Below are 27,600 nucleotides of genomic sequence, written 5' to 3' on the forward strand. Positions count from 1 at the left end.
ATGGACCCCACCCCCGAGTGCCTGGCTGCCCCTCCCCCTCCAGGGCATTAGGGGCGTGCCTGGCTGCCCTGCCCCCCACCAGGACACCTGGGATTGGTGCCTGGCCATCCCCTCCCCAGGGCACATAGGGTCCCATCCTTCTCTGCATGGCAGCAGTCTGGCAGTGCCCCACCCCCCCAGCTGATGGCATGTGATGGTATAGGATTTGCTGTATGAGTCCAGGAAGGTGACCCCCATAATGCCCCTGGCTGGTTGTGCAGCTACCTATGGGTGGGGCTGCAGGCAGGAGAGTGGGACCCAGAGCCGGTGGATGGGGTGCTGCGTGCAGATGAGATGAGCCTTGGGAGCAGGGGTCACTGTGGGAGCTGGATCCGCTCATTCTGGTCGTCACTCAGATCCTGAAGCTGTTTGCCTGGGAGCCTTCATTTGAGCAACAGGTTGGGGAGATCCGGGTGCGTGAGCTGAAGGGCTTGCTGCACTTTACCTACCTTCAGGCCTTCTCCATCTTCATCTTCTCCTGTGCCCCGTTCCTGGTGAGTGCCCGGGGGCTGGCGGTGGTGGGAGGCCTCCGGGGAGACGGGGCTGCCTCCTGGGTGGCAGGACAGATTGGGATATGCCCAGGACGATAAGGCTGTGGGCGTGGATGCGTAGGTGGTTTTGGGGGAGGGGAGGGGGGGATCAGGCTTTGAGGTTAGGGGGTAGGATGTGCCCAGGGGCTGACAGGCTGCGGACGGGGAGTAATGTGCCTATTCCCCGCACCATCCCATACTACCTCCCTATGATCAGGGACTGGGACTTGCCCTGGGCGGGGCGCCTGTCCCGAGGGGCCCCTGTGGCGGAGTGTCTGTCCTTGGGAAGGGCCCCTGTGCCAGGGCGTCTGTCCCAGGGAAGGCAGGCAAAGCACCAAAGTGTTTATTGTCCACTGTCCACTCTTCTGGGGAGACCCCAACAAGAGCTCTGGGGGGGTCCCCCAGCTGGAGCGCTGTGTGTGGGGGACACATGGGCTGGGGCCCCAAAAGGAGCACCAAGCCCTGGGAGATGGGACCCTTGGCCTGAGCACGTGCCCCTGCATGCGGAGGATGGGATGCCGGGCAGGAGCACAAGGTGGGGTGGGGGTGAGGGCGTGGCTGCAGTGGCAGATGGGGCTGTGGCTCTAACACCCCCTGCCCCCAGGTATCTGTGGCCAGCTTCGCTGTCTACGTCATGGTGGATGAGAAGAACATCCTAGATGCACAGAAGGCATTTACCTCCATCTCCCTCTTCAACGTGCTGCGCTTCCCCATGGCCATGCTGCCCATGGTCATCTCCTCCTTGGTGCAGGTGAGCCCCCCGGGCAGGGCGGAGAGAAGGAGGTTGAGTCTTGGGCCCTTTTGTTAACCTCCAAATGAATCATATGGTTCAGGCTCAGCGTGTGGGGCTCAGGAGGACTTGGGTTGCAAGGCTCCCTATCCACCCGGCATTCTGATTTATTTCCTCGGTGGGTCGAGTGTGTTGTGGCGGCACCCGGAGGCCCTGCCAGGATTGGGGCTGTAATTCGTCCAGTAGTGTCACCTGGGATCGGAGATCTTTGGTAGCTGGGCCCGTTGGGCCGCCCATGCATGCCGTGAGTGGTGTCTGTGCAGCATAGCGCTGTGCAGTCCAGCCACCCTCAGTTCCTTCTCAACCGCCCTTGGTCTGGGATGGGATCCTGAGCAGTGCCCTTCGGACATCCCTAGCCTTTAGTAATAGCAGTAATAGTCGTTTCTGTTCATTTGTAGAATCGCCGTTTCCTTTCATTTTTCTTTCCCCTAAAAAAAAATTCCATTGCTCTTTCTTCCCCATTATTCTTTAACTTAGCATAGGTTTCCCTTTTTTAATATGCTTTTCCCGATCGGGAAACTCTCCCTGGTCGTTTATGCCCCAATCCCCCAGGTTTAAGAGGTGCCTCTCTTGCTGCGAAGCCATCCCCATGAGCAGTGGTCACTCCTGGTGCATACACTGCCTCGGTGAGGGACACATCTCTCAGAAGTGTACCTGCTGCCTCAACTTGAAGGCCCATGAACTGAGGCTAAAACTTTTACTCATGGAGAGTTCTTTGCGACCAGCCTCAGACCCGGGCCCCGATGCCTCTCCTATGCGGTGCTCACCATCTGCCCGGTCATCAGCCGACGCTCACTCACTGCGCGCCACCAAGAGGAAACCCACCCTCTCCCGCCCAGGCAAAAAGGAAAGGGCCACAAGCTCCCCCGCTAAGGAGCTGCCTCAGAAAAAGGCATCCCCAGGGAGCTGTGAGGACGTTGTGGCTACAGACGTGAGACAGCTACCGTGACTGTCTGGGAACCTCCGGTACTGGTGCAAAGGACAGGTCCAAAGTGGGCGGGATCACAGGTGGAAACATTGTCTCTTGGCACTGAGAAAGACAGTGTAAGACTTTCAAAAGCGGTACCCACCACTTCAACAAAAATAATCATAGAATCATAGACTTTAAGGTCAGAAGGGACCATTATGATAGTCTAGTCTGACATCCTGCACAACGCAGACCACAGAATCTCACCCACCCACTCCTGTAACAAACCCCTGACCTATGTCTGAGCTATTGAAGTCCTCAAATCATGGTTTAAAGACTTGGAGGTGCAGAGAATCCTCCAGCAAGTGACCTGTGCCCCACGCTGCAGAGGAAGGCGAAAAGCCCTCAGGGCCTCTGCCAATCTGCCCTGGAGGAAAATTCCTTCCCAACCCCAAATATGGCTGTCCGCTAAACCCTGAGAACATGGGCAAGACTCACCAGCCAGACACCCAGGAAAGAATTATCTGTAGTAACTCCGATCCCACCCCATCTAACATCCCATCACAGGCCATTAGGCATATCTACCGCTAATAGTTGAAGATCAATTAATTGCCAAAATTAGGCTATCCCATCATATCATCCATTCCATAAACTTATCAAGCTTAGGCTTGAAGCCAGATGTATCTTTTGCCCCCACTGCTACCCTTGGAAGGCTGTTCCAGAACTTCATTCCTCTGATGGTTAGAAACCTTCATCTAATTTCAAGTCTAAACTTCCTGATGGCCAGTTTATATCCATTTGTTCTTGTGTCCACTGAATTGATACTGAGCTGAAATAATTCTTCTCCCTCTGTGGTATTTATCCCTCTGATATATTTATAGAGAGCAATCGTATCTCCTCTCAGCCTTCTTTTGGTTAGGCTAAACAAGCCAAGCTCTTTGAGTCTCCTTTCGTAAGGTAGGTTTTCCATTCCTTGGATCATCCTAGTAGCCCTTCTCTGTACCTGTTCCAGTTTGAATTCATCTTTCTTAAACATGGGAGACCAGAACTGCACACAGTATTCCAGATGAGGTCTCACCAGTGCCTTGTATAACGGGACTAACACCTCCTTATCTCTACTGGAAATACTTCACCTGATGCATCCCAAGACCGCATTAGCTTTTTTCACGGCCATATCACGTTGGCGGCTCAGTCATCCTGTGATCAACCAATCCTCCAAGGTCCTTCTTCTCCTCTGTTACTTCCAAGTGATGCGTCCCCAGTTTATAGCAAAAATTCCTGTTACTATTCCCTAAATGCATGACCTTGCACTTTTCACTATTAAATTTCATCCTATTACTATTACTCCAGTTTACAACGTCATCCAGATCTTCCTGTATGATATCCCAGTCCTTCTCTGTATTGGCAAAACCTCCCAGCTTTAGTAGACATCACTCCGAAGTCACTTCCATCTCGGGGCACTGCTCTACAGTCACTGACAGTGGACCATCCATCACAACACCACTCAAAGAAGAAGGAACAGTGACTCCCCCTGTGCAGTAACGGAGGTTCTGAAAGATGTGTCCCTACGGGTGCTCCACTCCCCACCCTCCTTCCTCTCTGCTTCGAAGCGCACACACACACTCTGCAGCAGAGAAGGAACTGAGGGTGGTTGGACCACAGAGCGCTATATAGATGGTGCGAGACGGGGAGGAGCACATGTGCAGCCCAGCGGGGGTGGGTACCGAAGCTCTCCAAACCCAGGTGCAGGAGGTGTCCATAGGAGCGTCCTACAGGGGAGTGTCCACAGGAACACACATCTCGAAGACCCCGAGTTACTGCGCAGGGAGAGTAACCTTCTGGGTGCTGCACACGCAGACACACGGTCCCTGCCTTTTTGTTCAATCTCGTGGGAAATACAGAACTGGGGAGTTGCCCCCAGTGTGTGAGGGTTGGGCTGGAAGATTCTGGAGCTCTCTACCCCACTCGGATGGATTTGTGTCTCACCTGTGTGACATCCCCTTTTGCTTCCTGCAGACCACCGTGTCCACCGAGCGGCTGGAGCGGTACCTGGGGAGTGGCGACCTGGACCCCTCAGCCATAAGAGATGACCCCAGTGTTGGTAAATAAACTGCCAGTCTTAAAGAGGGCCCTGGTGTGCCTGTGGGGGGCCTGCTGCCACATCATGGGTGTGTAGGGCCCTCAAATACAACTCCCTGTCAGCACCAGTGCATGTGGGGGGCACTTGGGCACAACCCCCACCCCATGTGTGGGCCCTTAGATACATCCCCCCTCTCCCACCCAGTGTGTGGTGCCCCCTGGCACAATGTCCCCTCCACTCCTACCCCATGTGTGGGGCCCTTAGATACACCCTCCCCCCTCGCACCTCATGGGGGGGCACCTGGTTTTCAGGGTCCTGTGCTACAACAACCCTCCCCTCATGTGCAGGGCCCTTTGGGGAGGATTTCCTCCCTCAGCCCAAATCCAGGATCCACTAGGCATGAGGGGGAGCCCCCGAGTGGGCTGGTGGCTCCTGGGAGCTGGACACACTGAGTTTGGGGTTGGGCTGGGGAGAGATCTGTTCCCCACCCAGTCTCTGAGGTGCTGCCCGTTCTCTTGGCAGACTGTGCAATGCAGTTCTCCGAGGCCTCCTTTGCCTGGGAGCAGGGTGCCGGGCCTGTGATCAGAGAGTAAGTGTGCTGCGTCCAGGGCCTTGTGCTGTGCTGGGGGGGGGCTCCCTTCCCTGTTACTGACTTGCCAGGCAATCGCCTTGTGCTGTCATGGGTGGAACACAGCCCCCTGTGCAGCCTGGCTCTGCAGGACACACATCCCCCAGAGCAGAGACACGGGCAGCTGGAAACACCTGCTTCACTGGCTTGTTCTCGTTGATGACATGGTCTGGGTCCTTTCATGACGTTTCCAGCCCCATGCAAGGCCCAGGTGGCAAGTCCAGGAGACGCAGGAGTCCAGGAAGGAGCCTGTGGTTAGCCTGGATAACATAGCTGTTAGGGATGTAAAAATTTAACTGGTTAACCAATAAGCTTGAGGCTTATCGGTTTCTGTTAACAATTAAACTCCGCCCGAGGTCCCGGCTGCTGCCCCGCACGTCTGGGATCCTGGCTGCCGGCCCCGTGCCCAGGGCTCTGCTGCCATCTGCGCCCAGCAACCCGGCTGCCACCACAGCGCAGAGCCCCAGGGCGGGCCGGCAGCCGGGATCTGTGGCATGGGACGGCAGCCAGGACCCTGGGCGCGGGCCGGAAACCAGGATGCCAGGCACACCGGGATGCTGGGCGTGGGGTTAGCAGCAGGGATCCCCGGGCATGGGGATCCCCGGGCAGCAGGGATCCCCATGCTGTAGCAGCCCCCACATTCCTAATTCCCCGGTTAAACGTTTAACCATGTAACCATAGAATTTTAATTGGTTACACGGTTATTGTTTTTACGCGTTATTTACATCCCTAGTAGCTGCTCAGCGCTGCTCTGTGTCCCACTCAGCTCTCTTGTCCTTCCAGGGTCACTCTGGATATCAAGCCTGGGTGTCTGGTGGCTGTGGTCGGGGCTGTGGGCTCAGGGAAATCCTCACTGGTGTCAGCCGTGCTAGGAGAGATGGAGAACCTCAAGGGGCACATTAACATCCAGGTGAGAGGAGCTGCCCTGGGTGGAGGAGGCCCTGTGAGCTGCTGTTGGATCCTGGGGGGCACTTAAGAGTTCCCACCCCAGGCAAAGATGTGAACACCAAGGCCCCTCCCACCCTTCTCCCCAGCCAGTATCCAGGCCAAGCAGCCTCAGTCATGACTTGCAGATTTCCCTGGTATTCCAGCTCTGGGACACCCTCTAGCTCTGCTGGTGCCCCTCAGCCCCGCCCCACAGCCTGCTGCTCTTCCAGCCCTGGGTTCCCTATGTGCATATCTTTGCCGATGCCCCTCAATCCTGATCTGCAGCCCCCCGCTACTCAAATTGTTCCTACCCGACTCTGCCAATACGCTTCAGACCTCCCTCACACACTTCATGCTATTGCTCCGGACATCCACTAACTGTCACGACCGATCACATGGCAGCTTGGTGCCATGGACAAATATCCACCCAGTTCATGGAAGTGAGAGCAAACCCTTGGTCTGTAGGGTGGAAAGGCTAGTTAGGGTCCTAGCCTCCAGCACCCTCTTCCCCCTAAGTCCTGGGGAGATGCAGTGAACAACATTTATCCTGCAGGATGTTTAGTGTCACAGGAATTATCAGCTCTGCCAAGCTGTCTGTTAAGAGCCAGAGCACACACCCCTGTTGTGAGTTCTGTACTTATGTTTCAGGAAAGATGTGGACAAATTGGAGAAAGCCCAGAGAAGAGCAACAAAAATGATTAAAGGTCTAGAAAACATGACCTATGAGGGAAGATTGAAAAAATTGGGTTTGTTTAATCTGGAGAAGAGAAGACTGAGGGGGGACATGATAACAGTTTTCAAGTACATAAAAGGTTGTTACATGGAGGAAAAATTGTTCTCCTTAACCTCTGAGGATTGGACAAGAAGCAGTGGGCTTAAATTGCAGCAAGTAAAGTTTAGGTTGGACATAAGGAAAAACACCCTGACAGGGTGGTTAAGCACTGGGATAAATTGCCCAGGGAGGTTGTGGAATCTCTGTCATTGGAGATTTTTAAGAGCAGGTTGGACACACACCTGTCAGGGATGGTCTATAATACTTAGTCCTGCCTTCAGTGCAGGGGACTGGACTAGATGAGGTCCCTTCCAGTTCTAGGATTCTATTATTTCACCAGCCATGCATCAAGTGTAAACTCCTCAGGCATTATTACAGCCTAACCAGGGAGTCACAGACAGTACTCTTGGGTACTCTGATCTGTCTTGTCACCCAGGTAAACTTGTCTTTGTGATAGATGGTCCCTTACACCAAAAATCACAACAACATTCAGTTTACTCCCAGTCCCAAAGGACCAGTCACTTTCCTCAGGTCAGTTGCACCTTAGATCTAACACCAAAGACAATGCTTGTAGCCAATCCTATAATAAATTAACTAAAGATATATTGACTAAGAAAAAGAAATGAGTGCTATTTACAAGGTTAAAGCAAATAAACAAACACACCAATGGGTTCCAATCTAAAGTTTCAAAAAGTAATAGAAGCTTCTATAATAAGCAAGCTCTATGTGTCCTTTAGGGCTAAGCGAGGCCAAGCATTGGGGATCTTTTGTTTATGCCTGGTAATCCTTGCCCTTCAAAGTCCAAGTGACATAAAAGATCCAGCTTCTTCTTTGGCAGGAATTTTTATTCCCTTCCCCCAGAGCTCAAGCTGATGGGATGATTCCTCTTCCTGGGAGTGTGGGGAGCAATTAACAACATCTTTGTCCTCTGATGTTTCACAATGGCTCCTTTGTTTCAATGGGCTTTCTTGGTGGGCAAGGCCTAACCACTTCAGTAGGAAGCCAGCATTTTACATTAGTTAATGCTTCGTTCCTGGTTCACAAGTTACACAGTTACAGGGGATTACAAAGTAAATGCTCAATATAACCTTAAAATGTGGGGTACAGATGTTGTAAGTGAGATTACTACATGCAGCTCCTACCAGCATTTCATAATGTCTAACCACATTCTCATACACCTCAACTTTATTTGAACAATGCCAACACACAGCTGAGCCAGACTGGTTTCCAGCAATGTATTGGTCTATGTTCAGCTGAGGCCTAGAGGCCTTGGCATGAGCTGGCACCTGGTCTGCCAATGTCACAATCTTGGCTTTGTCTAGTTCCCTGCACAGGGGATGTGACTGCTCCCATCCCAGGCCCAACTCCCCCATCCCTCCTTTCCCCAGCCCCTAGTCCAGGGCCCAAGTCCTGCACTGACTGGATGAGTCAGCTCAGATTGGGCTCTTCCCTCCAGGGCTCTGTGGCCTACGTTCCCCAGCAGGCCTGGATCCAGAACGCCACGCTGAAGGACAACATTCTTTTTGGGTCAGAACTGGATGAGGCTAGGTACCAGCGGGTTGTGGAGGCCTGTGCTCTCCTTCCAGACCTGAAGCTGCTCCCTGGAGGTGACCTCACGGAGATTGGAGAGAAGGTATTGGCACTGGGCATGTCGGGGAAGGAGAGTGTGATGGAGGGGAAGGCTGGGAGGAGGCGCCCTGGGGAGTAGGTGGGGGATAGGAGCGGGGGAGGTGTCTGGGGTGGCTCAGAGAGGGTGGAGGGTGTGTTAGTGTAGGAAGCTTGAGGGTCGTGTGGTAGTAGGAATGGGTGGCTCGTGGGCATCTGAGGAAGGTAGAAGAAGAGGAGGAGGTATGTGGAGTTGGGGAGGTGCATGGGTGTCCAAGGCTGAGGAGGAATGTTTGGTGGTAGAAGCAGCAGCCCCTGGGTGTGTATTTGGGAGGTAATGATGGGGGACACTTGGGGAGTGTCTGGAGCTCCTAGGGGTGGGATGGGGGTGGCATAGAACATGTGGCGCTCGGGGGGAAGGGCTGTCTGGAGCACGTGGGGGTAGGGTGGTGGGGTGCAGAGAGCATATGGGGCACAGGGGGGCTGTCTGGAGCACGTGGGGGTAGGGTGGTGGGGTGCAGAGTGTGTATGGTGCTCAGGGTCAGTCTGGAGCATGGGGGGGAAGCAGGGGGTGGCAGAGAGCGTGTGGTACTGGAGGGCTGTATGAGCCTGTGGGGGTGGGGTGGGGGTGCAGAGAGCGTATGGTGCTATCTGGATCACGTGGGGTAGGACGGCGCTGCAGAGGGCGTGGGAGCGTGTGGTGCTTAGGGGCTGTCTGGAGCATGTAGGAGTAGGGTGGGGGTGCAGAGAGTGTGTGATGCTCAGGGGGGCTGTCTGGAGAACATGGGAGTAGGGTGGGGGTGCAGAGAGTGTGTGATGCTCAGGGGGGCTGTCTGGAGAACATGGGAGTAGGGTGGGGGTGCAGAGAGCGTATGGTGCTTGTCGGGGCTGTCTGGAGCATGTAGGGATAAGGCAGGGGGTACAGAGTGTCTGGAGCATGTAGGAGTAGGATGGGGGTGCAGAGAGTGTATGATGCTCAGGGGGGCTGTCTGGAGAACATGGGAGTAGGGTGGGGGTGCAGAGAGTGTATGATGCTCAGGGGGGCTGTCTGGAGAACATGGGAGTAGGGTGGGGGTGCAGAGAGCGTATGGTGCTTGTCGGGGCTGTCTGGAGCCTGTAGGGATAAGGCAGGGGGTACAGAGTGTCTGGAGCCTGTGAGGGTAGGGTGGGGGTGCAGAGAGCGTGTGATGCTCGGGGGGGGGCTGTCTGGAGAACATGGGGCTGGGTGAGGGTGAGTGAGCACCAGTGGAAGACTTTGCTCCCCTCAGTCAGCACACTGGGGTGCAGGGAGAGCCCCAGGACTTAGTGTCAGGTGCTTTCCCCTACCAGGGCATTAACCTGAGTGGGGGCCAGAAGCAGCGGGTCAGCCTGGCTAGGGCGGTGTACAGCAACGCAGATATCTACCTTCTCGACGACCCCCTGTCGGCCGTAGATGCTCACGTGGGGAAGCACCTCTTTGACCAGGTGCTGGGGCCGGACGGGCTGCTGCAGGGCAAGGTGAGAACAGCCCCAAACTGATCGGGGCAGGGAGCAGTCCCCACCTAGGAGATTTCCCCCATCAACCCTCATCTGGGGCACTTCTGGTGTGGCTCCCTCTGCAGACAGGCAAGCCCTCTTAGTGGCTTAACAGGGGGCTTGAACGAGGGACTAGTTGGTGGGCAGTTCTGTGCAGTTGGCAACAGGAACACCTCCAGGCTCTCCACTGGGGGCATGAGTGGACGAGGGGGGCCCTGTGCATCCCCAGCCAGGGGTGAGGGTAGATGACAGAGTGCCCCGCAGGTTCCCAGACAGGGCTGGGGGAATCACAGAATATCAGGGTTGGAAGGGACCTCAGGAGGTCATCTAGTCCAACCCCTTGCTCAAAGCAGGGCCAATCCCCAACTAAATCTAAATGGTGAAGGGGCATGATGGGGAGCCTGGCAGGTCCCTAGCGGGGGGCAGGAGTGGATGATGGGGAGCCCGTTGAGTCCCCAGCTGGGGACGGTAATAGGTGAGGGGGAGCCCAGCAGGTCCCCAGCTGGTGGCGAGTGAGGAGGAGCCCTCTGGGTCCCCAGCATGGGGCAGGGCTGAAAGAGGGGGAACCCTGTGAGTCCCCAGCCAGGGGGGGAGTGGGTGAGGGGGAGCCCTGCAGGTCCCCAACCAGGGGGGGAGGTAGGTGATGGAGTGCCCTGCCGGTCCTCAGCCGGGGGTGGCATGTGTTTCCAGCCAAGGACACGGGAGGGGGCGGCAGTCCTGTAGCTGCTGGACCCTGTAACCTCTGTGCCATTCTTCGTGGCAGACCCGGATCCTGGTGACGCACAGTATCAGTTTCCTGCCAAAGACGGATGAGATTGTCGTGCTGGTGGCCGGTGCCGTGTCTGAGCAGGGCTCCTACAGCACCTTGCTGGCTAACGGGGGGGCCTTCGCTCAGCTCTTGAGCATGTATGGAAGCCAGCAGGGTAGCACCCCCGAGGGGGAGGCTACAGGTACAGGGGCATGTGCTGGACCCAGGGTCAGCTTCATACAGGTGCCCATGGAGTCCTGTTTTGTGCTGTGTTGCCCAGAGCACCGCAGTGTTGGCGGGAGGGAAGGAGACAGCCCTAACTCACCCACCTGGGGTTTGCCCCTGTTAACGAGGTGTGACAAAGTTCTGTCCTTGCCTCCGTGGGTCCCGCGTTTCCTGGTGGATTTCGCTAGCCTCAGAGGCTCACTGTGACCCTCCACGTAACCCATCTTTCTCTAGGGACAAGGGTCACAGTTTACTGAGCCATTTTCATCATAAGCCAGTGAGGGAGGTGAGGAGAAGTTATCCTTCCTTGCACAGTCTCTGTTGTCTCCCAGTCTCAGTGATTAATCAGGGGGCAAAGGTGGGGGCGGGAAGCCTGGGCCCACCCTCTACTCCGGGCTCCAGCCCAGGGACCCTAATAGTATCAGCTATGGTAGCTGACCTTTTAGAAACATGACATATACAATTCCCTGGGCTACTTCCCCCACCGCAGCCCTCACTTCCTCAAGCTCCACTTCACCCTTACCTCAGGGCCTCCTTCCTTGTGCCTGATATGGTGTGTATTACTCAGCCTCTCCAACAGCACAACTTCCTCCCACAGCTCCTGACATGCACACCCACTAGACTAACTGGGAGGCTTTTAACTAGTTTCAGCCAGTCCCCTGATTGGCTTCAGGTGTCCCAATCAACCTAGCCTTCTCCCTGCCTTCTGGAAAGTTCTTAATTGGCCCCAGGTGTCTTAATTGACCTGGAGCAGCTGCCATTTCACTTAACCTGGTACCAGGGATTTGTTTAGCCTGGAGCTAACATATCTATCTCCCACTACTTTTCTATAGCCATCTGGCCTTGCCCCGTCACAGAGGGTAACACTAATACAAGGAGAGTCTCGGCCGCACTGTCTCCGGGGCTTGGGTCTGTCTCTGCAGGGCCTTTCTGTTTCTGCCCCTTCCCCTCTGCCTCCGGGGACACACCAACCCTGCCTCCTCCTGAACTGGACCCAGTGTGACGCAGCTCGTCTTACCTCAGTATGAGTCAGCAGAAAGAGCTATATGGCTCTGCAGGAACCTTGCCCTGACCCCTACTGGGAACCTTCCCACCCACAGTGGTTCCCAGAGCATGGTCTCTTCTCCTTCCCTGTTCAGCTTGGCTGGAGCTCAGGCCCCAAAGCCCCATGCTGCGGCTGGGAGACCGCGCTCACCTTGCCGCTTGGACGTTCCCCTTTCTGTGGCTAGGAGCAAGCCCAGCGTCTCACCTGAGGAGAGTGTGCAGTCCTGGGAAGCCAGAAAAGGCCCTTGGTTTCCCCAAGACGGGCCCTGACAAGGAGTGGGACGGTTCCACCTAGAGAACACTGCACTCTTACTCCTAGAGGCGAAGGGTTCCCACTCCAGCTCAGAGCAGGGGTCTGTGTAGCCCAGTACCCCATCTCCAACAGGGGCCACCAGCACCAGCTGCTTCAGGGGAGAGAGCTAGGAACCTGTCAGATGGCAGCAAGAGTGATCAGCAGACAGTGGCCCCTCCTCAGGGCCTGGGTTTGCATCACTGGAGGTGGGGATTCCCCGCACCCTGTATATTCCACTCCACACTTTTCCAAGAGTCTGTTTTAGTCTGACACATTGTTCGATATAGTCTTTTGAGCCCCCAGGAATTACATCTCCCCACTCCAGAGGTTACATACATCCCTGCCCACCATCACACACAAGCCGTTCATGTAATACAATGGACCCCAAGGATACTTGAGCACAGTTTAATAAGGGCTCCTGAAGGTATTGCAGGGAGCTCTTGGCTGCTGTGCAGGAGGACACAGCACAGGCCTGGTACTACGTAGCCGTGTGCTGCTCTCTGTTCAATGCCGAATGCCACATCCAGTCCAGGCGCCTCCTAACTCCTATGTCTGCTATTTCAGTGGAAGCTGCAGAGGAGCAAGACGGCGAGGTCCCTGAGACTAGCCCGGAGGAAGTGCCAGCTGACATAGTGACCATGACCCTGAAAAGAGAAGCCAGCATCCAGCAGAGAGGATTCAGCCGCAGGTAGGAACCTGTCCCCAGTCATCGGATCTCATTCCCCCACCACCAGAACCTCTCCCTTTCTGTCCCTCTCCCTGTCCAGGCATCTCCCTCTGCCCTGGGCCTCTGCTGGGCTTCCTGGGATGGAGGGGCCCTGTGTGAGGCTTCACTTCTTGGGGAACCTGTGGGAAAGCGTCTGAGAGCCCTGGTCTCTGGAGCCTCCCTGACCTGCATGGCATGTGGGGCCCTCTGCTTTGCTCAGCTGCTGATCGGAAAGGGCCTGTCTGTCATGGTTCTGCTCCCCAGCCCAGGCTCGGCAAGTTCCTGCCTGCAGGGTTTCTCCAGCAGTCTTCCCCCCACGCTCCTCTGTTGCAGCTGCCTCCCGACCCCACCGCTTTCTGCTCCCCCACAATGCACTGGGCAGGATCGCACTGCTGAGTAGCTAGCTTCCCCTCTAGTGTGACTTATCCAGCGGTTTCTGTATGTCAGACATCCAGCCCTTGGGCTTTTCCCTGGGGCTGGCTGGCTGGGCAAAGGTGTGTCCGGAGTGCGGGGCTGGGCTTGTTTAGCTGGAGAGGGTGGGAACAACGCTGGACTCGGAGGAATTACCAAAGGGTCCAGTTGAAATGTTTCTCTCGCCAAAGTCAGTGAGTCCCATGGCTGGTCCCTGGCAGATCCCGCTGCAGCCAGCATGCTGGAGCGGGAGGCTCAGTGCGGGGCGAGGCGGGTGGGTGGCTCCAAGTGCAGCTGCCCCATGGCTAACGATGAGCAATCGCCCTATTGCAGCCTCAGCACCAGCAACAATGGGTCCCTGCGAAAGGCCCTGCGAGCGAGTGAGGTGGGGCCCAAGGACAAGCAGCCTTCTGAGGAGGTGACAGGACAGAGGCTGATTGAGAAGGAGGCCATGGAAACGGGGAAGGTGAGAGAAGGGATCTTGTGGCTTGGGGGCGGGGACACTGTGAAATCCCACCCCACAGCTCGCCGCTTTACAACCACAATAGTTGCTTGAGAAAACTGACCCTCAGCTTTGCTGACCCCCATTTCACTGCTCCCGGCCTCTGTGTGAAGAGGGAGGCATGGAGGGGTGCTGCTGGGGTGTGTTTTGAGGGTGGGCTGCTGGCTATGGGAAGGCAGGGTGGGCGGGCAGTGCTGGGGAGAGCAGGGTTGGGGTGTGTGGGGGGCTGTGTGGGGAGAGTGTGCGGGACTAGGTGGTGCTCTGAGGGGGCTTGATGATGCTGTGTGGGGAGGGCATGGGATTCTGGGCAGTGCGGTGGGAAGGGTGTGGGAGCCTAAGCGGTGCTGGGGGGGCGGGCTGGGCGGGGGCTGGGTGGGGAGGGCGCGGGAGCCGGGTGGTGCTGGGGGGTGCAGGCTGGGCGGTGCTGTGGGGGGGGACTGGGCGGGGGCTCGGTGGGGAGGGCGCGGGAGCTGGGCGGTGCTGGGGGGGGCAGGCTGGGCGGTGCTGTGGGGGGGGGACTGGGCGGGGGCTGGGTGGGAAGGGCGCGGGAGCCTGGCAGTGCTGGGGGGGGCGGGCTGGGCGGGGGCTGGGTGGGGAGGGCGCGGGAGCCTGGCGGTGCTGTGGGGGCGGGCTGGGCGGGGGTTGTGTGGGGAGGGCGCGGGAGCCTGGCGGTGCTGGGTGGGGCAGGCTGGGCGGGGGTTGTGTGGGGAGGGCGCGGGAGCGTGGCGGTGCTGTGGGGGCGGGCTGGGTGGGGAGGGCGCGGGAGCCTGGCGGTGCTGGGTGGGGCAGGCTGGGCGGTGCCGTGGGGGGGGACTGGGCGGGGGCTGGGGGGGAGGGCGCGGGAGCCTGGCGGTGCTGGGTGGGGCAGGCTGGGCGGTGCTGGGGGGGGAGACTGGGCGGGGGCTGGGGGGAGGGCGCGGGAGCGTGGCGGTGCTGGGTGGGGCAGGCTGGGCGGTGCTGGGGGGGGGGACTGGGCGGGGGCTGGGGGGGAGGGCGCGGGAGCGTGGCGGTGCTGGGGGGGGCGAGCTGGGCTGTGTGGGGAGGGCGCGGGAGCCTGGGGGGCGGCTGGGCGGAGGCTGTGGGGGGGTTGAGTGCCGCTGTGTGGGGAGGGCAGAGGTGTGGCCTGCAGGCAGAGCTGCGTCGGGGTGCGTGCGGCGGCTGGACTCCCTGGGACGCCACCACAGCTGTGCAGCTCTGCAGGTGAAGTTCTCCCTGTACCTGCGGTACCTGCGTGCCGTGGGCTGGGGATTCTCCGCCTGGGTTTTCGTCACCTACGTTGCACAATATGCCGCCTTCGTGGGCTCCAACCTGTGGCTCAGTGACTGGACCGACGACTCGCTGCAGTACTGGAACAAGACTTACCCCACCTCTCAGCGGGACATGCGGATCGGGGTCTTCGGGGCGCTGGGCATGGCGCAGGGTACGTCTGGGGACCCACCCAGTTGAAATGGGATGTTGTGAGCTGGGGGCACTTGGGCTGGAGAGCCCAGGGAAGGGTTGCTGAGGCCCCAGGCCTCTGCTTGAGCTGGCAGTTTGCCAGGGCCCAAGATTCCCCCCAGTGCACTGAATGGGGTTGCCAAGATTTCCCTGGGAGCTGGGAGCAGGCAGCTGGGGTCTGAGGCCTCCCTGGAAGCTGGAGGATTGCAGCCCAGCAGCACCCAATCTCTCCATGTGTGCCGGGGCTATGTCGGGCCCAAGGTCCCGTGAGCCTGACCCTAACTGGCACATGCATGCGTTCTAGCTGCCTTCCTGATGGCCGGAGCCCTCCTGGCTTCCCGCGGTGCCATCCGGGCCTCCCATGTGCTGCACCAGCAGCTGCTCAGCAATATCTTGCGGGTGCCCATGAGCTTCTTCGACACGACCCCCATGGGTCGCATCATCAACAGATTTGCCAAGGTGAGTGCTTGTGTCGGGGGGACCCTGTGCCCAGTTGTCCTGGCGGGATCAGCGCCAGGGGTGGCAGCAGAGGGAGGGACGTTCCGTCAAATGTTTCACAGGCACATTTCTTGCTGCAATGCCAGTAGCTTTATCCTAGGAACCCTCACCCGGGGCAATTCCTGTGCTGGTGGAGACATGACGCCTTCCCCAACAGCCCACTGCCTTGTCAGTAGCCTCACGTGGCAGCATTTGGTCAGGTCTCAGCAGGGCTTTGTGATGTGAACAAGGTGGGTCCAAACTAGGAACCTGACTGGCCTTTAATCACGCAGAGCTAGAGCAGGAGTGGGGTCTAGTGGTTAGAGCTGGGGGGACTGAGAGCCAGGACTCCTGGTTCTGTTCTCAGATCTGGGAGGACGTGGGGTCTAATGGTTAGAATATGGGGATCTGGAAATCAAGACCCCTGCGTTCATTTTCCCAGCTGCGCCACTGACTCACGACATGCCCCATGAGGCAAGCCCCTTCCCCTCTCTCTGCGTCAGTCTCCCTGTCTGGACAGCAGGATCACGCTGAGCCCCAGGGCTGGAAGGCAGAGTGGTATCAGAGCGTCCCTTAGCACGTGCAGGGCCCTCTGGCCTCCTCCTGTCGCGCAGGGCCTTGCATCACTGCCTGCATCTCCCCTCTTCTCCATCTGTTCCCAGGACATCTTTACTGTGGATGAGACCATCCCCATGTCCTTCCGTAGCTGGCTGACCTGCTTTCTGGGCATCATCAGCACCCTGCTCATGATCTGCCTGGCCACCCCCTACTTCGCTCTCATCATCATTCCCTTGGGCATCTTCTATTTCTTCCTGCTGGTGAGTGGTTCTGGCACTTTTGGCGCAATGGGCGGGGCAGAGCTCAGCCTCTCTCCTTCCTTGGGCATTCCCAGAGCAGACACACCTAGCGGAACTGAGGTCTCTGCCGTCTGCCACGGGTGGGAAGGTCCTGGGTGCCCATTGCAGTAATGGAGCTGCTTCTCTGGTCCCAGCGCATCTACGTCTCCACGTCCCGCCAGCTGAGACGTCTGGATTCCGTCACCAGGTCTCCCATCTATTCCCACTTCAGCGAGACAGTGTCAGGCCTGTCTGTGATCAGGGCCTACGGACACCAGGCGCGGTTCCTGCAGCACAACGACCGGATCATGGACATCAACCAGAAAAGTGTTTACTCCTGGATTGTCTCGAATAGGTGAGATGACTCCTCCCCCAAAGGGACAGACCAGCAGGGCTTGTATTCATCATGTGACTGGGCTGAGTGCAGCTCGCTGCAGTAAAATCAGTGCACGTGATTTCGATGGCTGTGTGGGGATCACTAGGAGCTGGGGCTCTCCTGGCCTTTGGCTTATCTGAAGAGCCTCATTTGGCCTCTGGATGTTCTGGGTCTTGGCTGGCTGAACTGGATACTGTGGAGCTAATCCCATAAGGTTCCAGACCCTGCATGGAGTCTGCATATTTCTGTTAGGAACAGGGGACTTTTGGGACAGGATCACATTCTAGCACGGGGCCTTGTTGGGGTGATTTTGGCTGATAGGGTGGGGCGCTGCTGGGGGCTTCCATAGGTGGCGAGTTATATGGGCCTATGCTCCATCAATATTCAGGCTCCACCAATGTTTGGGCTTATATTTTCAGAGCCATCCTGTCCCTAGGATGGACCGGGGGAACCACCCCGGGCCCCGCTCTTTGGGGAGCCCCACACTTCAGTGGGACGTGGGGTACAGGGCATCCTGGGGGGGTTAGCGGGGGGCCTGGTGCTGGCCAGCCTCTTCCCATCCCTGCTCTGCCGCACTCCATCCCTTCCCCCAAGCCCTGCTCCACCCCCTCCCCACCCCAATTCCACCTCTTCCCCCAAGTCCCCACCCTGCCTCTTTCCAGCTTCCTCCCCCTCCCCCAAGCGATGCCGGGAACTGGCAGGACAGGGAAGGCTGGGGCCGGGTTGCTCGCTGCTGCCGGTGCCAGGCCCCCCACTATCTCCCCAGGCCGCCCTGGACCCCGCATCCCCCTGAAGCGTGGGGCCTGGGGCGGTTGTCCCGGTACATCCTATGGATGGGACGGTTCTGCTTGGACCCATTCTGGGCACCACCAAAAATTATACAAACCTGGTGCCCATGGGATTCATGGAGAACTGGGGAGGTTACACTGTGGGGTGCTGAGGTGTTCTGGGTCAGTATTAGGAGTATTGGATGCTTCAGATAGATTGGGATGGTTCTGATGGGTGTTGGAGTGCTTGACTGAATGCTGGAGGGCATTGTTGGGGGTTGGGCACATTGCTGGTTGAGTGCTTTGGGTGGGTGGGGCTTAGAAGCTAGGAATTGTAGAAAATTGATAAGGGAAGCAAAATAACACACTGCGACATCTATAGCCAGAAGAGTAAGGGACAATAAAAAGGGATTTTTAAAAGTGTATTAAGAACAGAAGGAATCCTAACAACGGTATTGATCCATTACTAGATGGAAATGCTAAAATTTTCCTATTCTATTCTAAGTATGAGCACCTTCTAGTAGTGTATTAAGCACTATAATTACACATTTGTCACATGTTGTTTGTTCTGTCATCCTCTCCCCAGAGGGAGAGGTGTGTGCAGTGAAGTGTCTTGTTTCAATAGTTTTTTTTAGGGCTGTCAAGCTATTAAATAATTAATCGCGATTAAGCTCGCGATCTAAAAAATTAATTGCGCAATTAATCGTGCTGTTAAACAATAATAGAATACCTTTTATTTAAATATTTTTGGATGTTTTCTACATTTTCAAATATATTTATTTCAATTACAACATGGAATACAAAGTGTACAGTGCTCACTTTATTTTTTATTACAAATATTTGCACTGTAAAAACCAAAAGAAATAGTATTTTTCAATTCACCTAATACAAGCACTGTAGTGCAATCTCTATCATGAAAGTTGAACTTACAAATGTAGAATTATGTTAAAAAAATAACTGCATTCAAAAATAAAACAATGTAAAACTTTACAGTGTACAAGTCCACTCAGTCCTACTTCTTGTTCAGCCAATTGCTCAGACAAACAAGTTTGGTTACAATTTGCAGGAGATAATGCTGCCCTACATTGTCTCCCTGTCTACCCCATCTCTTCTTCTACCCTGCTCCGCCTAGGTACATTGATTCATAGGTTATAAAACCAGAAGGGGCCATTGTGATCATGTATCATGAACTCCTGCATAGCACAGGCCATGGGACTTCCCGGAATTCATGCAGATTTGAACTAGAGCAGACCTTTTGAAAAACGTCCAGTCCTCATTTAAAACACAGTAGTCCAGTAGCAGTCAAACCAGTGCCAAATGTAGAGGTAACCATAACCTGAGCCTACATCCTCTGTTGAGTGCTGTAGCTATTTTTAGAAATCTCACATTGGTACCCAAGTCTTTTTCAGAGCACTGCTTCCCAGGATAGAGTCCCCCATCCAGTAAATATGGCCTACTTTCTGTGTTCCTAGAGATATGATTATACCTTTGGCAGTATTGAAAAAGATATTGTTTGAGTGTGCCCAGCTTCCTGACTGATCAAGATTGCTCTCTTGTCAGTCAGTGACCTGTCCTTTTCATTATTTATCATTTCCTCAATCTGTGTGTCATCTGCAAATGCTATCACTGGCGATTTTACGTTTTCTTCCATGACCTAGATAAAAATGTTAAATAGCACAAGGTCAAGAACCAATCCCTGAGGGAACCCACTAGGCGGAGCAGGGTAGAAGGAGAGATGGGATGGACAGGGAGACAATGTAGGTGTGAGGTGCAATGGAAGTGACTGGTTTAGGTTAGATACTGGATGATTTGGGGGAGGATTTAGGATGGGACAGTGAAAGTGACTTGAGGACAATTGAGCATGAGACCTGGTGATTTGGGAGGATGATTTATGATGAAACATGGTGTGACGGTGTTTCAGAGCTACACCCAGGGTGAATCACTACCACCTGCTCACAGCATGAGAGAGCCTTGTCTGTGCCCACCAGGGGAAACACTCCTCAGACACCAGCTACTTGTCTCTGTGAGCGCCTGCTCTTTCCCTCTGCAGGCGAGCAATTTACACACCTGCTTTGTCACACTTGAGTGACCAGTCCCCTATCTGCAGAACACCTGCTGTGTACACTGACCCACTGGCTCCACAGAGATCGTGCACCATAGTTCACCGGTTTCACCTCAGTTCAGCAGTTGCCCTAGTACAAGGCACTTGGACAGAAATTGAGGTTTATTTAACAGAGCTTGAGGTAAAGATTCAAATCAAAGCAAGTCTAAAGATTTGGAAAGATAAGATTACAAGTAAAAGAAAAACATTACGCTCAATCTCTAGCCTAGACTTATTCACAAGTTACTTTTCTGTCTAATCAGGTATTTCTCACCCAAAGGTTGGTTCTTGCAGCGTTTGACCAGTCTAAAAAGCTGGGGTCAACTTTTTATGAACCAGGTTGACAGAGTGTCTTCTCCTGTCATGGATAACCACATGGGCAACTCTTCTCCTCTTTTACAGTCAGAGCCTATTGTCTGTTAGCCCATGGCCCCTTTTCCCAGAACTCTCTTGGAGTTTGTTTGTCCTTGTAAATCTCCAGCCAACATCTACTCCAGACAGTAAATAAACACCCTGTCTCCATGGGCGTCCATTGTTCTCATGTGGATTTGGTGGGCTCTCAGATGCCTCCTCCTCAAGTGGTAGTTTTCACTCCCAGCAGATTTGGAACACGAATATCCTACATTACATGGCTCTAAAATTGTTTTCCATAAAACATCTCCCAATGACTAGGACAATCAGCTAGACCTTCGCTTTCGCCAGAGACCACACACAGCCCCTTTTGGTGTAACGTTGAGGAAATGGTCAGACGCATATGTAATGTCCCTGGCGGCACATACCTGGGCGTGAGGCGACTGTGGGAGTCATGAGATGCTAGGAGAGATGCTAGTGAGGACTAGCTCCATCCAGATCAGGCTGACGTGGGGCTGGTAGCCTGGGGGACGTAACCAGATGACATGGCGAGGCTGATACCTCACCTTTGACTGAGTGGGTGTCTCCCCCCGTTCTGTGATGCGCCTGCAGCTGTGCCCCCTTTTATTTTTTGTATATATAAATACAAGGGAAGATATATGGTGTTACACAAGGGCTTTCCAGGTGAATACCCAGGCGTGATGGGACGGGATGAATTTAGGATGTAACTGGGAGATGGGGATGATGAGAGGGAAATATTTAAAATGAGGCACAGCCAGCTGCCTGGGAGGGGCAGTTTAGTGTGAGTTGGGTGATTACTGGGAAAGAATATTGCTGGTCAGACAGTTGTTTGCCAGTGGGGTTTTATTAGGGTGCTCGCTCGCAGATGAGGTAGGGTGTGACAGGGTGGATTAGTAGGGAATATTGAGGCCACAGGTAGGAGATTAAGAGCACCAGTTCTGTGTGAGAAACAGGTGCCTGAGGGGAATATTTATGGTGAGGCCTGGGGAGGGGGATTGTGACGGACGTTCACTGCACTGATGGGTGCGGTGAGCGGATGGGGTGGTGCTGGGTGTTCCGGGTGGCCAGGAATGGTGCTGATGGTGCTCACTGTAAGTGCCCCACCATGCGAGCGTAGGTGCAGGCAGGCTTCTCTCTCCCACACCTCACTGCCAACGCTCTCCCTGCTGCAGGTGGCTGGCCATCCGCCAGGAGTTTGTCGGGAACCTGGTGGTTTTCTTTGCAGCTCTCCTGGCCGTGATTACAAGGGACTCTCTGGGGAGTGGCATCGTTGGGCTCTCCATCTCCTCAGCACTCAACGTGAGTCCAGCCGCTCAGGGGAACAAGGCCTCTCTGCTGTGCGGGGGCCTGCTCACATCCAGGGGGGCAGGGCTGTTCCCGGTGGCAGAGCCTCAGTGGCTGGTTCCTGCCTTCAGCTGGGAAGTGCTGCTGGGCATTTGGCCGGCAAAGGGGCTCTCTTCCGGGGGCTGCCAGCTGGGAGGGGGACACTGCTGGGGGGTGCTGGGATGGCTGGAGATAAGAAAGATGTTCCCATAGCGAGGGAGGAGGCATATGCTGGTCCAGGACAGGGGCACTCCCTCTGTGGGTCCTGGGCCAGGATGGGGCTGGGAAGGGGACTGTCCCATTGGGAGGAGGTGGGGACAGGGCAGGGGCCTTGCTGCTGGATGCAACGGGGTGAGCGAGGTTGGGGGGCCTGCTGCTTGGTGTGTTATAGCAGGATGGGGTCAGGATGCGGAAGCTCCTGCTTGGGGCACTGGGCCCTAGGAAGGGGCGAAGGTTTGGGTGTTCCAGGCTCAGGACCCGCTGGTCTCTGCTGTGCAGATAACCCAGACGCTGAACTGGCTGGTGCGGATGACATCGGAGCTGGAAACCAACATCGTGGCAGTGGAGCGAGTTCATGAGTACACGCAGGTGGAGAATGAGGTGAGAGCGGGTGAGGGAAAGGTGACTGGGAGATAGAGCGGGAAGTGGTACAGGGAGAACTGGGCACCTCTGCTTCTCTGCATATCTCACTTCATTTGCATGTTGCTACCCAGAGTGCTTTGCACCACAGTTCCCCAGTTATCAGACATCCTTTTAACACTCCTTCGCCAACCCCCAGGCTCCGTGGGTGACGGAGCAGCGACCACCCCCCGGCTGGCCTAGCAAAGGCGAGATCCAGATTACTGACTACCAAGCCCGATACCGACCTGGGCTGGAGCTGGTTCTTCATGGGCTCACCTGTGATATTGGGAGCACTGAAAAGGTGAGAAGCCTCCCCGACAGACCCCTCTGGTTCTTTGCTGTCAGCTAATGATGGGGGGGGGACCCCCTCAGGAGTTTGATTCCAGGACTGAAACACTCATTGATTCAGATCAGAGCCAGAAGACATCACTTTATTTTGGAGAGTCCTCGAGTTTGAGGTCAGAAGGGACCACCAGATGACCTCGTCTGACCCTCTGTGTATCACAGGCCACCAGCCCCACTCAGCACCCACCCCCGAAGCCCAACAACCAAAATTAGACAAAACTACAACAGCTTAGACTAGATTATCTGCTGCAGCAGAGGAGAGGAGACACTTAGTTGCACCAGTGCCTGAGGCCCCTGCAGTGGCAGGGAATTGACTGAGATGTACCAAGATAATCCTGGCAAGTGACCCACATGCTGCAGGGGAAGATGAAAAACACCCAGGGTCACTGCCAATCTGACCAGGGGAAATTCCTTTCCAACTCCACATACGGTGACCAGTTAGACCCTTAGCGTGGGAGCTAGAACCAGCCAGCCCAGCACCTGAAAGAAAGAATGAATGCTCGGTCTCACCTCAGAGCCCTGTCCCCCCACATCCTGTGTCTCATCTCCAGCTGTTGCCATCCCTGATGGTTCAGAGGAAGGAGACACCCCACCTCCCCAGAAAAAAACCCACAGAATACATTGAGGGAAAGGAAAAATTCCTTCCTGACCCCTCCAGGTGGCTGAAGTCCTGAAGCATGAGCTTTAGAAACATGAGAAACTGAAAGGAACCCCAGGGCTTCCAAGCCCTGCTCCCCACCATAAGAACATAAGAATGCCCAGACTGGGTCAGACCAAAGGCCCATCTAGCCCAATATCCTGTCTTCTGACAGTGGCTGGTGCCACATGCTTCAGAGGGATGACCAATCCTAGTCTTTTTAATCTCTTCTCATATGGAAGCTGTTCCATACCTTGATCATTTTTGTTACCATTTTCTGAACCTTTTCCAGTTCCAATATATCTTTTTTGAGATGGGGCAACCACATCTGCACACAATATTCAAGATGTGGGCACACCAGGGATTTATATAGAGGCAATATGATATTTTCTGTCTTATTATTGTGGCAAGATGGCCGATGTTAGTATGGTGGGTCTTGCGTTTTTCTTGGCAGGGGGGCTAAGACACCACCCCTTGCCCCTGCTCTTGGGCCACCGAGGTCTCTGCTAGTGGCCCAGAAAGGTGGTAGAGGAGGGAAGCAGGGGAGGGGTCTGGGTTTGCTCCTCACTCTGAGCCCCAACCCCTCTTATTAACCCCTGCAGGTTCTTAACCTCTTCCCCCTTGGATGGGGAACCTTTGGTCCTTAGACGCTGGGGGAGGAAGTCTCCCTCACTTCAGTTCTCTGGTCTTTCAAATCTAACAACACACCTCCAAGCTCCAGTCCTCTCTCCTTTTTCTGACTGCCTGAAGCAGGGGGTTTTATTAGGGTCTTGACAGGGTTTAATTGACTACAGGTGCTCCAATTAACCTGTAGCAACCCTCCCTAGTCCACAGGGAACCACACCTTAATTAGCCTAGGGTTTATATATTTCGCCTCTACCACTGCTTCCTGGCCATTCTGTATCACATTATCCATCCCTTTCCTAATTGGGATAGATAATTAGGTTTTTAACTGCTGCTGCACATTGAGTGAATGTTTTCAGAGAACTATCCACAATGACTCTGAGATCTCTTTCTTGAGTAGTAACAGCTAATTTGGAGCCCATAATGTTGTATGTATAGTGGGGATTATGTTTTCCAATGTGAATTACTTTGCACTTATCAACATTGAATTTCATCTGCCATTTTGTTGCTCAGTCACCCAGTTTTGTGAGATCCCTTTTTACTTCTTCACAACAACCATGACATGCTACCCTGTCATACAATTACACTCCTAAATGTGCCCAGGTCTCTCTCAAAACTAATTCAGTTGTTTGCCTCCATAACTCCTGTTGGAAGTTAATTCCAGTGCCTCTCTCCTCTGCAGGCTAGAAATCTTCTAATTTCTAAATAAGCTAAAATAACCCCAAGCTCTTCCAGTCTGCTCTCATAAAATAGTCCCTCTGTTCCCTGGATCAGCCCTGCAGCTCTTCTCTGCACTGGTTCCTGTTTGAATTTGTCTTTCTTGAACATGGTTGGCCAGAACTTTACCCAGTATTCCAAATGAGTTTACCAGTGCATTGTACAGTGGCATTAATACTTCTCTCTCTCCACTGGAAACGCCTCGCCTGATACATCCTAGGATCACTTTGCCTTTTTTGCAGCCATATCACATTGGTAGCTTGTCATCCTTGTGATCAACCTACATACTCAGGTCTCTCTCCTCCTCTGTCACTTCCAAATGATGAGCCCCCCCAACTTGTAGCAGAAATTCTTATTCATAGAATCATAGAATATCGGGGTTGGAAGGGACCTCAGGAGGTCATCTAGTCCAACCCCCTGCTCAGAAGCAGGACCCATCCCCAATTAAATCATCCCAGCCAAGGCTTTGTCAAGCCTGACCTTAAAAACTTCTAAGGAAGGAGATTCCACCACCTCCCTAGGCAACGCATTCCAGTGTTTCGCCACCCTCCTAGTGAAAAAGTTTTTCCTAATATCCAACCTAAACCTCCCCCAGTGCAACTTGAGACCATTACTCCTTGTCCTGTCCTCTTCCACCACTGAGAATAGTCTAGAACCATCCTCTCTGGAACTACCTCTCAGGTAGTTGAAAGCAGCTATCAAATCCCCCCTCATTCTCCTCTTCTGCAGACTAAACAATCCAGGTTCCCTCAGCCTCTCCTCATAAGTCATGTGTTCCAGACCCCTAATCATTTTTGTTGCCCTTCGCTGGACTCTCTCCAATTTATCCATATCCTTCTTGTAGTGTGGGGCCCAAAACTGGACACAGTACTCCAGATGAGGCCTCACCAATGTCGAATAGAGGGGGACGATCACGGCCCTCGATATGCTCGCTATGCCCCTACTTATACATCCCAAAATGCCATTGGCCTTCTTGGCAACAAGGGCACACTGCTGACTCATATCCAGCTTCTTGTCCACTGTCACCCCTAGGTCCTTTTCTGCAGAACTGCTGCCTAGCCATTCGGTCCCTAGTCTGTAGCTGTGCATTGGGTTCTTCCGTCCTAAGTGCAGGATCCTGCACTTATCCTTATTGAACCTCATCAGATTTCTTTTGGCCCAATCCTCCAATTTGTCTAGGTCCCTCTGTATCCTATCTCTGCCTTCCAGCATATCTACCACTCCTCCCAGTTTAGTATCATCCGCAAATTTGCTGAGAGTGCAATGCACACCATCCTCCAGATCATTTATGAAGATATTGAACAAAACCGGCCCCAGGACCGACCCCTGGGGCACTCCACTTGACACCGGCTGCCAACTAGACATGGAGCCATTGATCATTACCCGTTGAGCCCGACAATCTAGCCAACTTTCTACCCACCTTATAGTGCATTCATCCAGCCCATACTTCTTTAACTTGCTGACAAGAATACTGTGGGAGACCGTGTCAAAAGCTTTGCTAAAGTCAAGAAACAATACATCCACTGCTTTCCCTATTATTTATTATTAGACCCTAAGTACATAAGCTTACACTTTTGTATTATTGAATTGCATCTCATATCTGTCACTCCTGTCTTCAAGGACACTTCTACTATTTGTGCCAAGATCATTAATATTAATAAAAATACTGAATAAAATTGGTTCCTTGAAGAACTCCACTAGTGACCTCCCTTAAGTCTGATAGTTCACCTTTCAGCACAACCCATTGCCTTCTTCCCTTTAGCCAGTTCCTTATTCACCTTGCAATTCTTGTACTAATCCCCATCTTCTCTAATTAGTAATTTTCCATGTTGTTCTGTGACAGGATCCCCGGGGTAAAACCTGGAACTGGGGTACCACTGTACTCTCCAGCTTGGGCTGTCTTGCCAATGTTTTGCTAGGGACAAACAGCAAACCCCTCCAGGTGCTGTTATCGCTCAGCACAACAGCGTGTGGAGCCCCACATTCAGCTAGATTGCATGCATGCTCCCAGAGCCACTCACGAATCACACAGAGAAAGGCACCAGTAAGGCTTGACAAAGCCCTGGCTGGGAGGATTTAGTTGGGAATTGGTCCTGCTTTGAGCAGGGGGTTGGACTAGATGATCTCCTGAGGTCCCTTCCAACCCTGATATTCTATGATTCTAATTCCCCTCAGCTCCCCAGCCTGGCACTCCAGAGCTGTACTGTTCTGCCTGGTCAGAATCCTGACCTGTGTAAGTTTATTACCCAGTCTGCCCCTCCCTCAGTGTGGAGAGACATACACAAGCCTTTGTAAACTGAACTGAGATTTCCCAAGCACTTCAACCAAAACGCACTGTTTTAGGTAAAATATAAAACAGATTTATTAACAACAGAAAGGTAGATTTTAAGTGATTATAAGTGGTAGGCATAAAAGGTCAGAGATAGTTACCAAAGAAAATAAAAGTAAGCGCACAATCTAAATCTTAAACCTTATTTGACTAGGCAGTATTTGGATCAAGCAGTTTTCTCACCCTACTGGATGTTACAATTCTTAATACACAGGCTTCCCCTTTCAAGCCTGGGACCAGTCTCCTCAGTTGAAGTGTGTCTTCTCAGTGTTTTTGTTGCTTCTAGTGTAGGTAGAGGGAGGAGAAAGGTGAAAACATGATGCCACTGTCCCATATTGTATATCCTTAGTCCATGTGCTTGGAAAACACGAGCCCAGGCATGTCCTGGTGGGCTTTGCTGAGTCACAGAGCTAAGCAATTCCCCGGTGTAGTCTTGTGCAACTGAGTCATAGAGATGTAAATTCCTTGATTACAACTCCCCTGCTGATTAATGGTCATTTAACACCCTCCTGGGTGGGGCTCATCACCCTTATAGTAGAGACTCTCAGACTTACAACATATTTCATTAGCAACCATACAGCAAAATCTCATAACTTCATCCATATCGATGATATACATATTTTAACAGAACAATGTGTTTCAGCAGATCATGACCATTCATATGATATTCTACATGGCATGCTTTCTATGAAATATATCATAATTATACGACAAGGGTGGATATGGGGGTTCCAGGGTGCTGCTTTGAGGTACAGAGTGCCACAGGTACCATGTTGAATGCTTTACTGAAGTCCAAGTATATTGGATCTGCTGGATTTCCTTTATCTAAAAAGCAGTTATTTATCAAAGAAGGAAATCAGGTTACTCTGGCATAATATACTTTTGGTAAACTCATATTGCATTACATCCCCTTTTTT

The 27,600-nt window shown here is 53.9% G+C and overlaps 1 protein-coding gene across 3 annotated transcripts in view; it reads left to right on the forward strand.

Moving 5' to 3' along the window:
• The window catches only part of ABCC2 (ATP binding cassette subfamily C member 2), a 74,031-nt gene that overhangs the window by 35,757 nt on the left and 10,674 nt on the right, over positions 1–27,600 (forward strand). For all 3 annotated transcript variants that reach the window (XM_048857241.2, XM_048857240.2, XM_075131143.1), the window contains 17 exons: positions 396–533; positions 1,174–1,320; positions 4,283–4,367; positions 4,869–4,935; positions 5,758–5,884; positions 8,130–8,306; positions 9,608–9,775; positions 10,557–10,743; positions 12,667–12,790; positions 13,553–13,685; positions 14,922–15,141; positions 15,463–15,617; positions 16,298–16,453; positions 16,627–16,826; positions 21,260–21,386; positions 21,909–22,010; positions 22,189–22,332. In XM_048857241.2, the coding sequence (XP_048713198.2) occupies positions 396–533; positions 1,174–1,320; positions 4,283–4,367; positions 4,869–4,935; positions 5,758–5,884; positions 8,130–8,306; positions 9,608–9,775; positions 10,557–10,743; positions 12,667–12,790; positions 13,553–13,685; positions 14,922–15,141; positions 15,463–15,617; positions 16,298–16,453; positions 16,627–16,826; positions 21,260–21,386; positions 21,909–22,010; positions 22,189–22,332 (2,457 nt within the window). The remainder of the gene's footprint in view (positions 1–395; positions 534–1,173; positions 1,321–4,282; positions 4,368–4,868; positions 4,936–5,757; positions 5,885–8,129; positions 8,307–9,607; positions 9,776–10,556; positions 10,744–12,666; positions 12,791–13,552; positions 13,686–14,921; positions 15,142–15,462; positions 15,618–16,297; positions 16,454–16,626; positions 16,827–21,259; positions 21,387–21,908; positions 22,011–22,188; positions 22,333–27,600) is intronic.

The sequence above is a fragment of the Caretta caretta genome, chromosome 7, assembly GCF_965140235.1.
Source record: "Caretta caretta isolate rCarCar2 chromosome 7, rCarCar1.hap1, whole genome shotgun sequence".
Taxonomy (NCBI): domain Eukaryota; kingdom Metazoa; phylum Chordata; order Testudines; family Cheloniidae; genus Caretta; species Caretta caretta.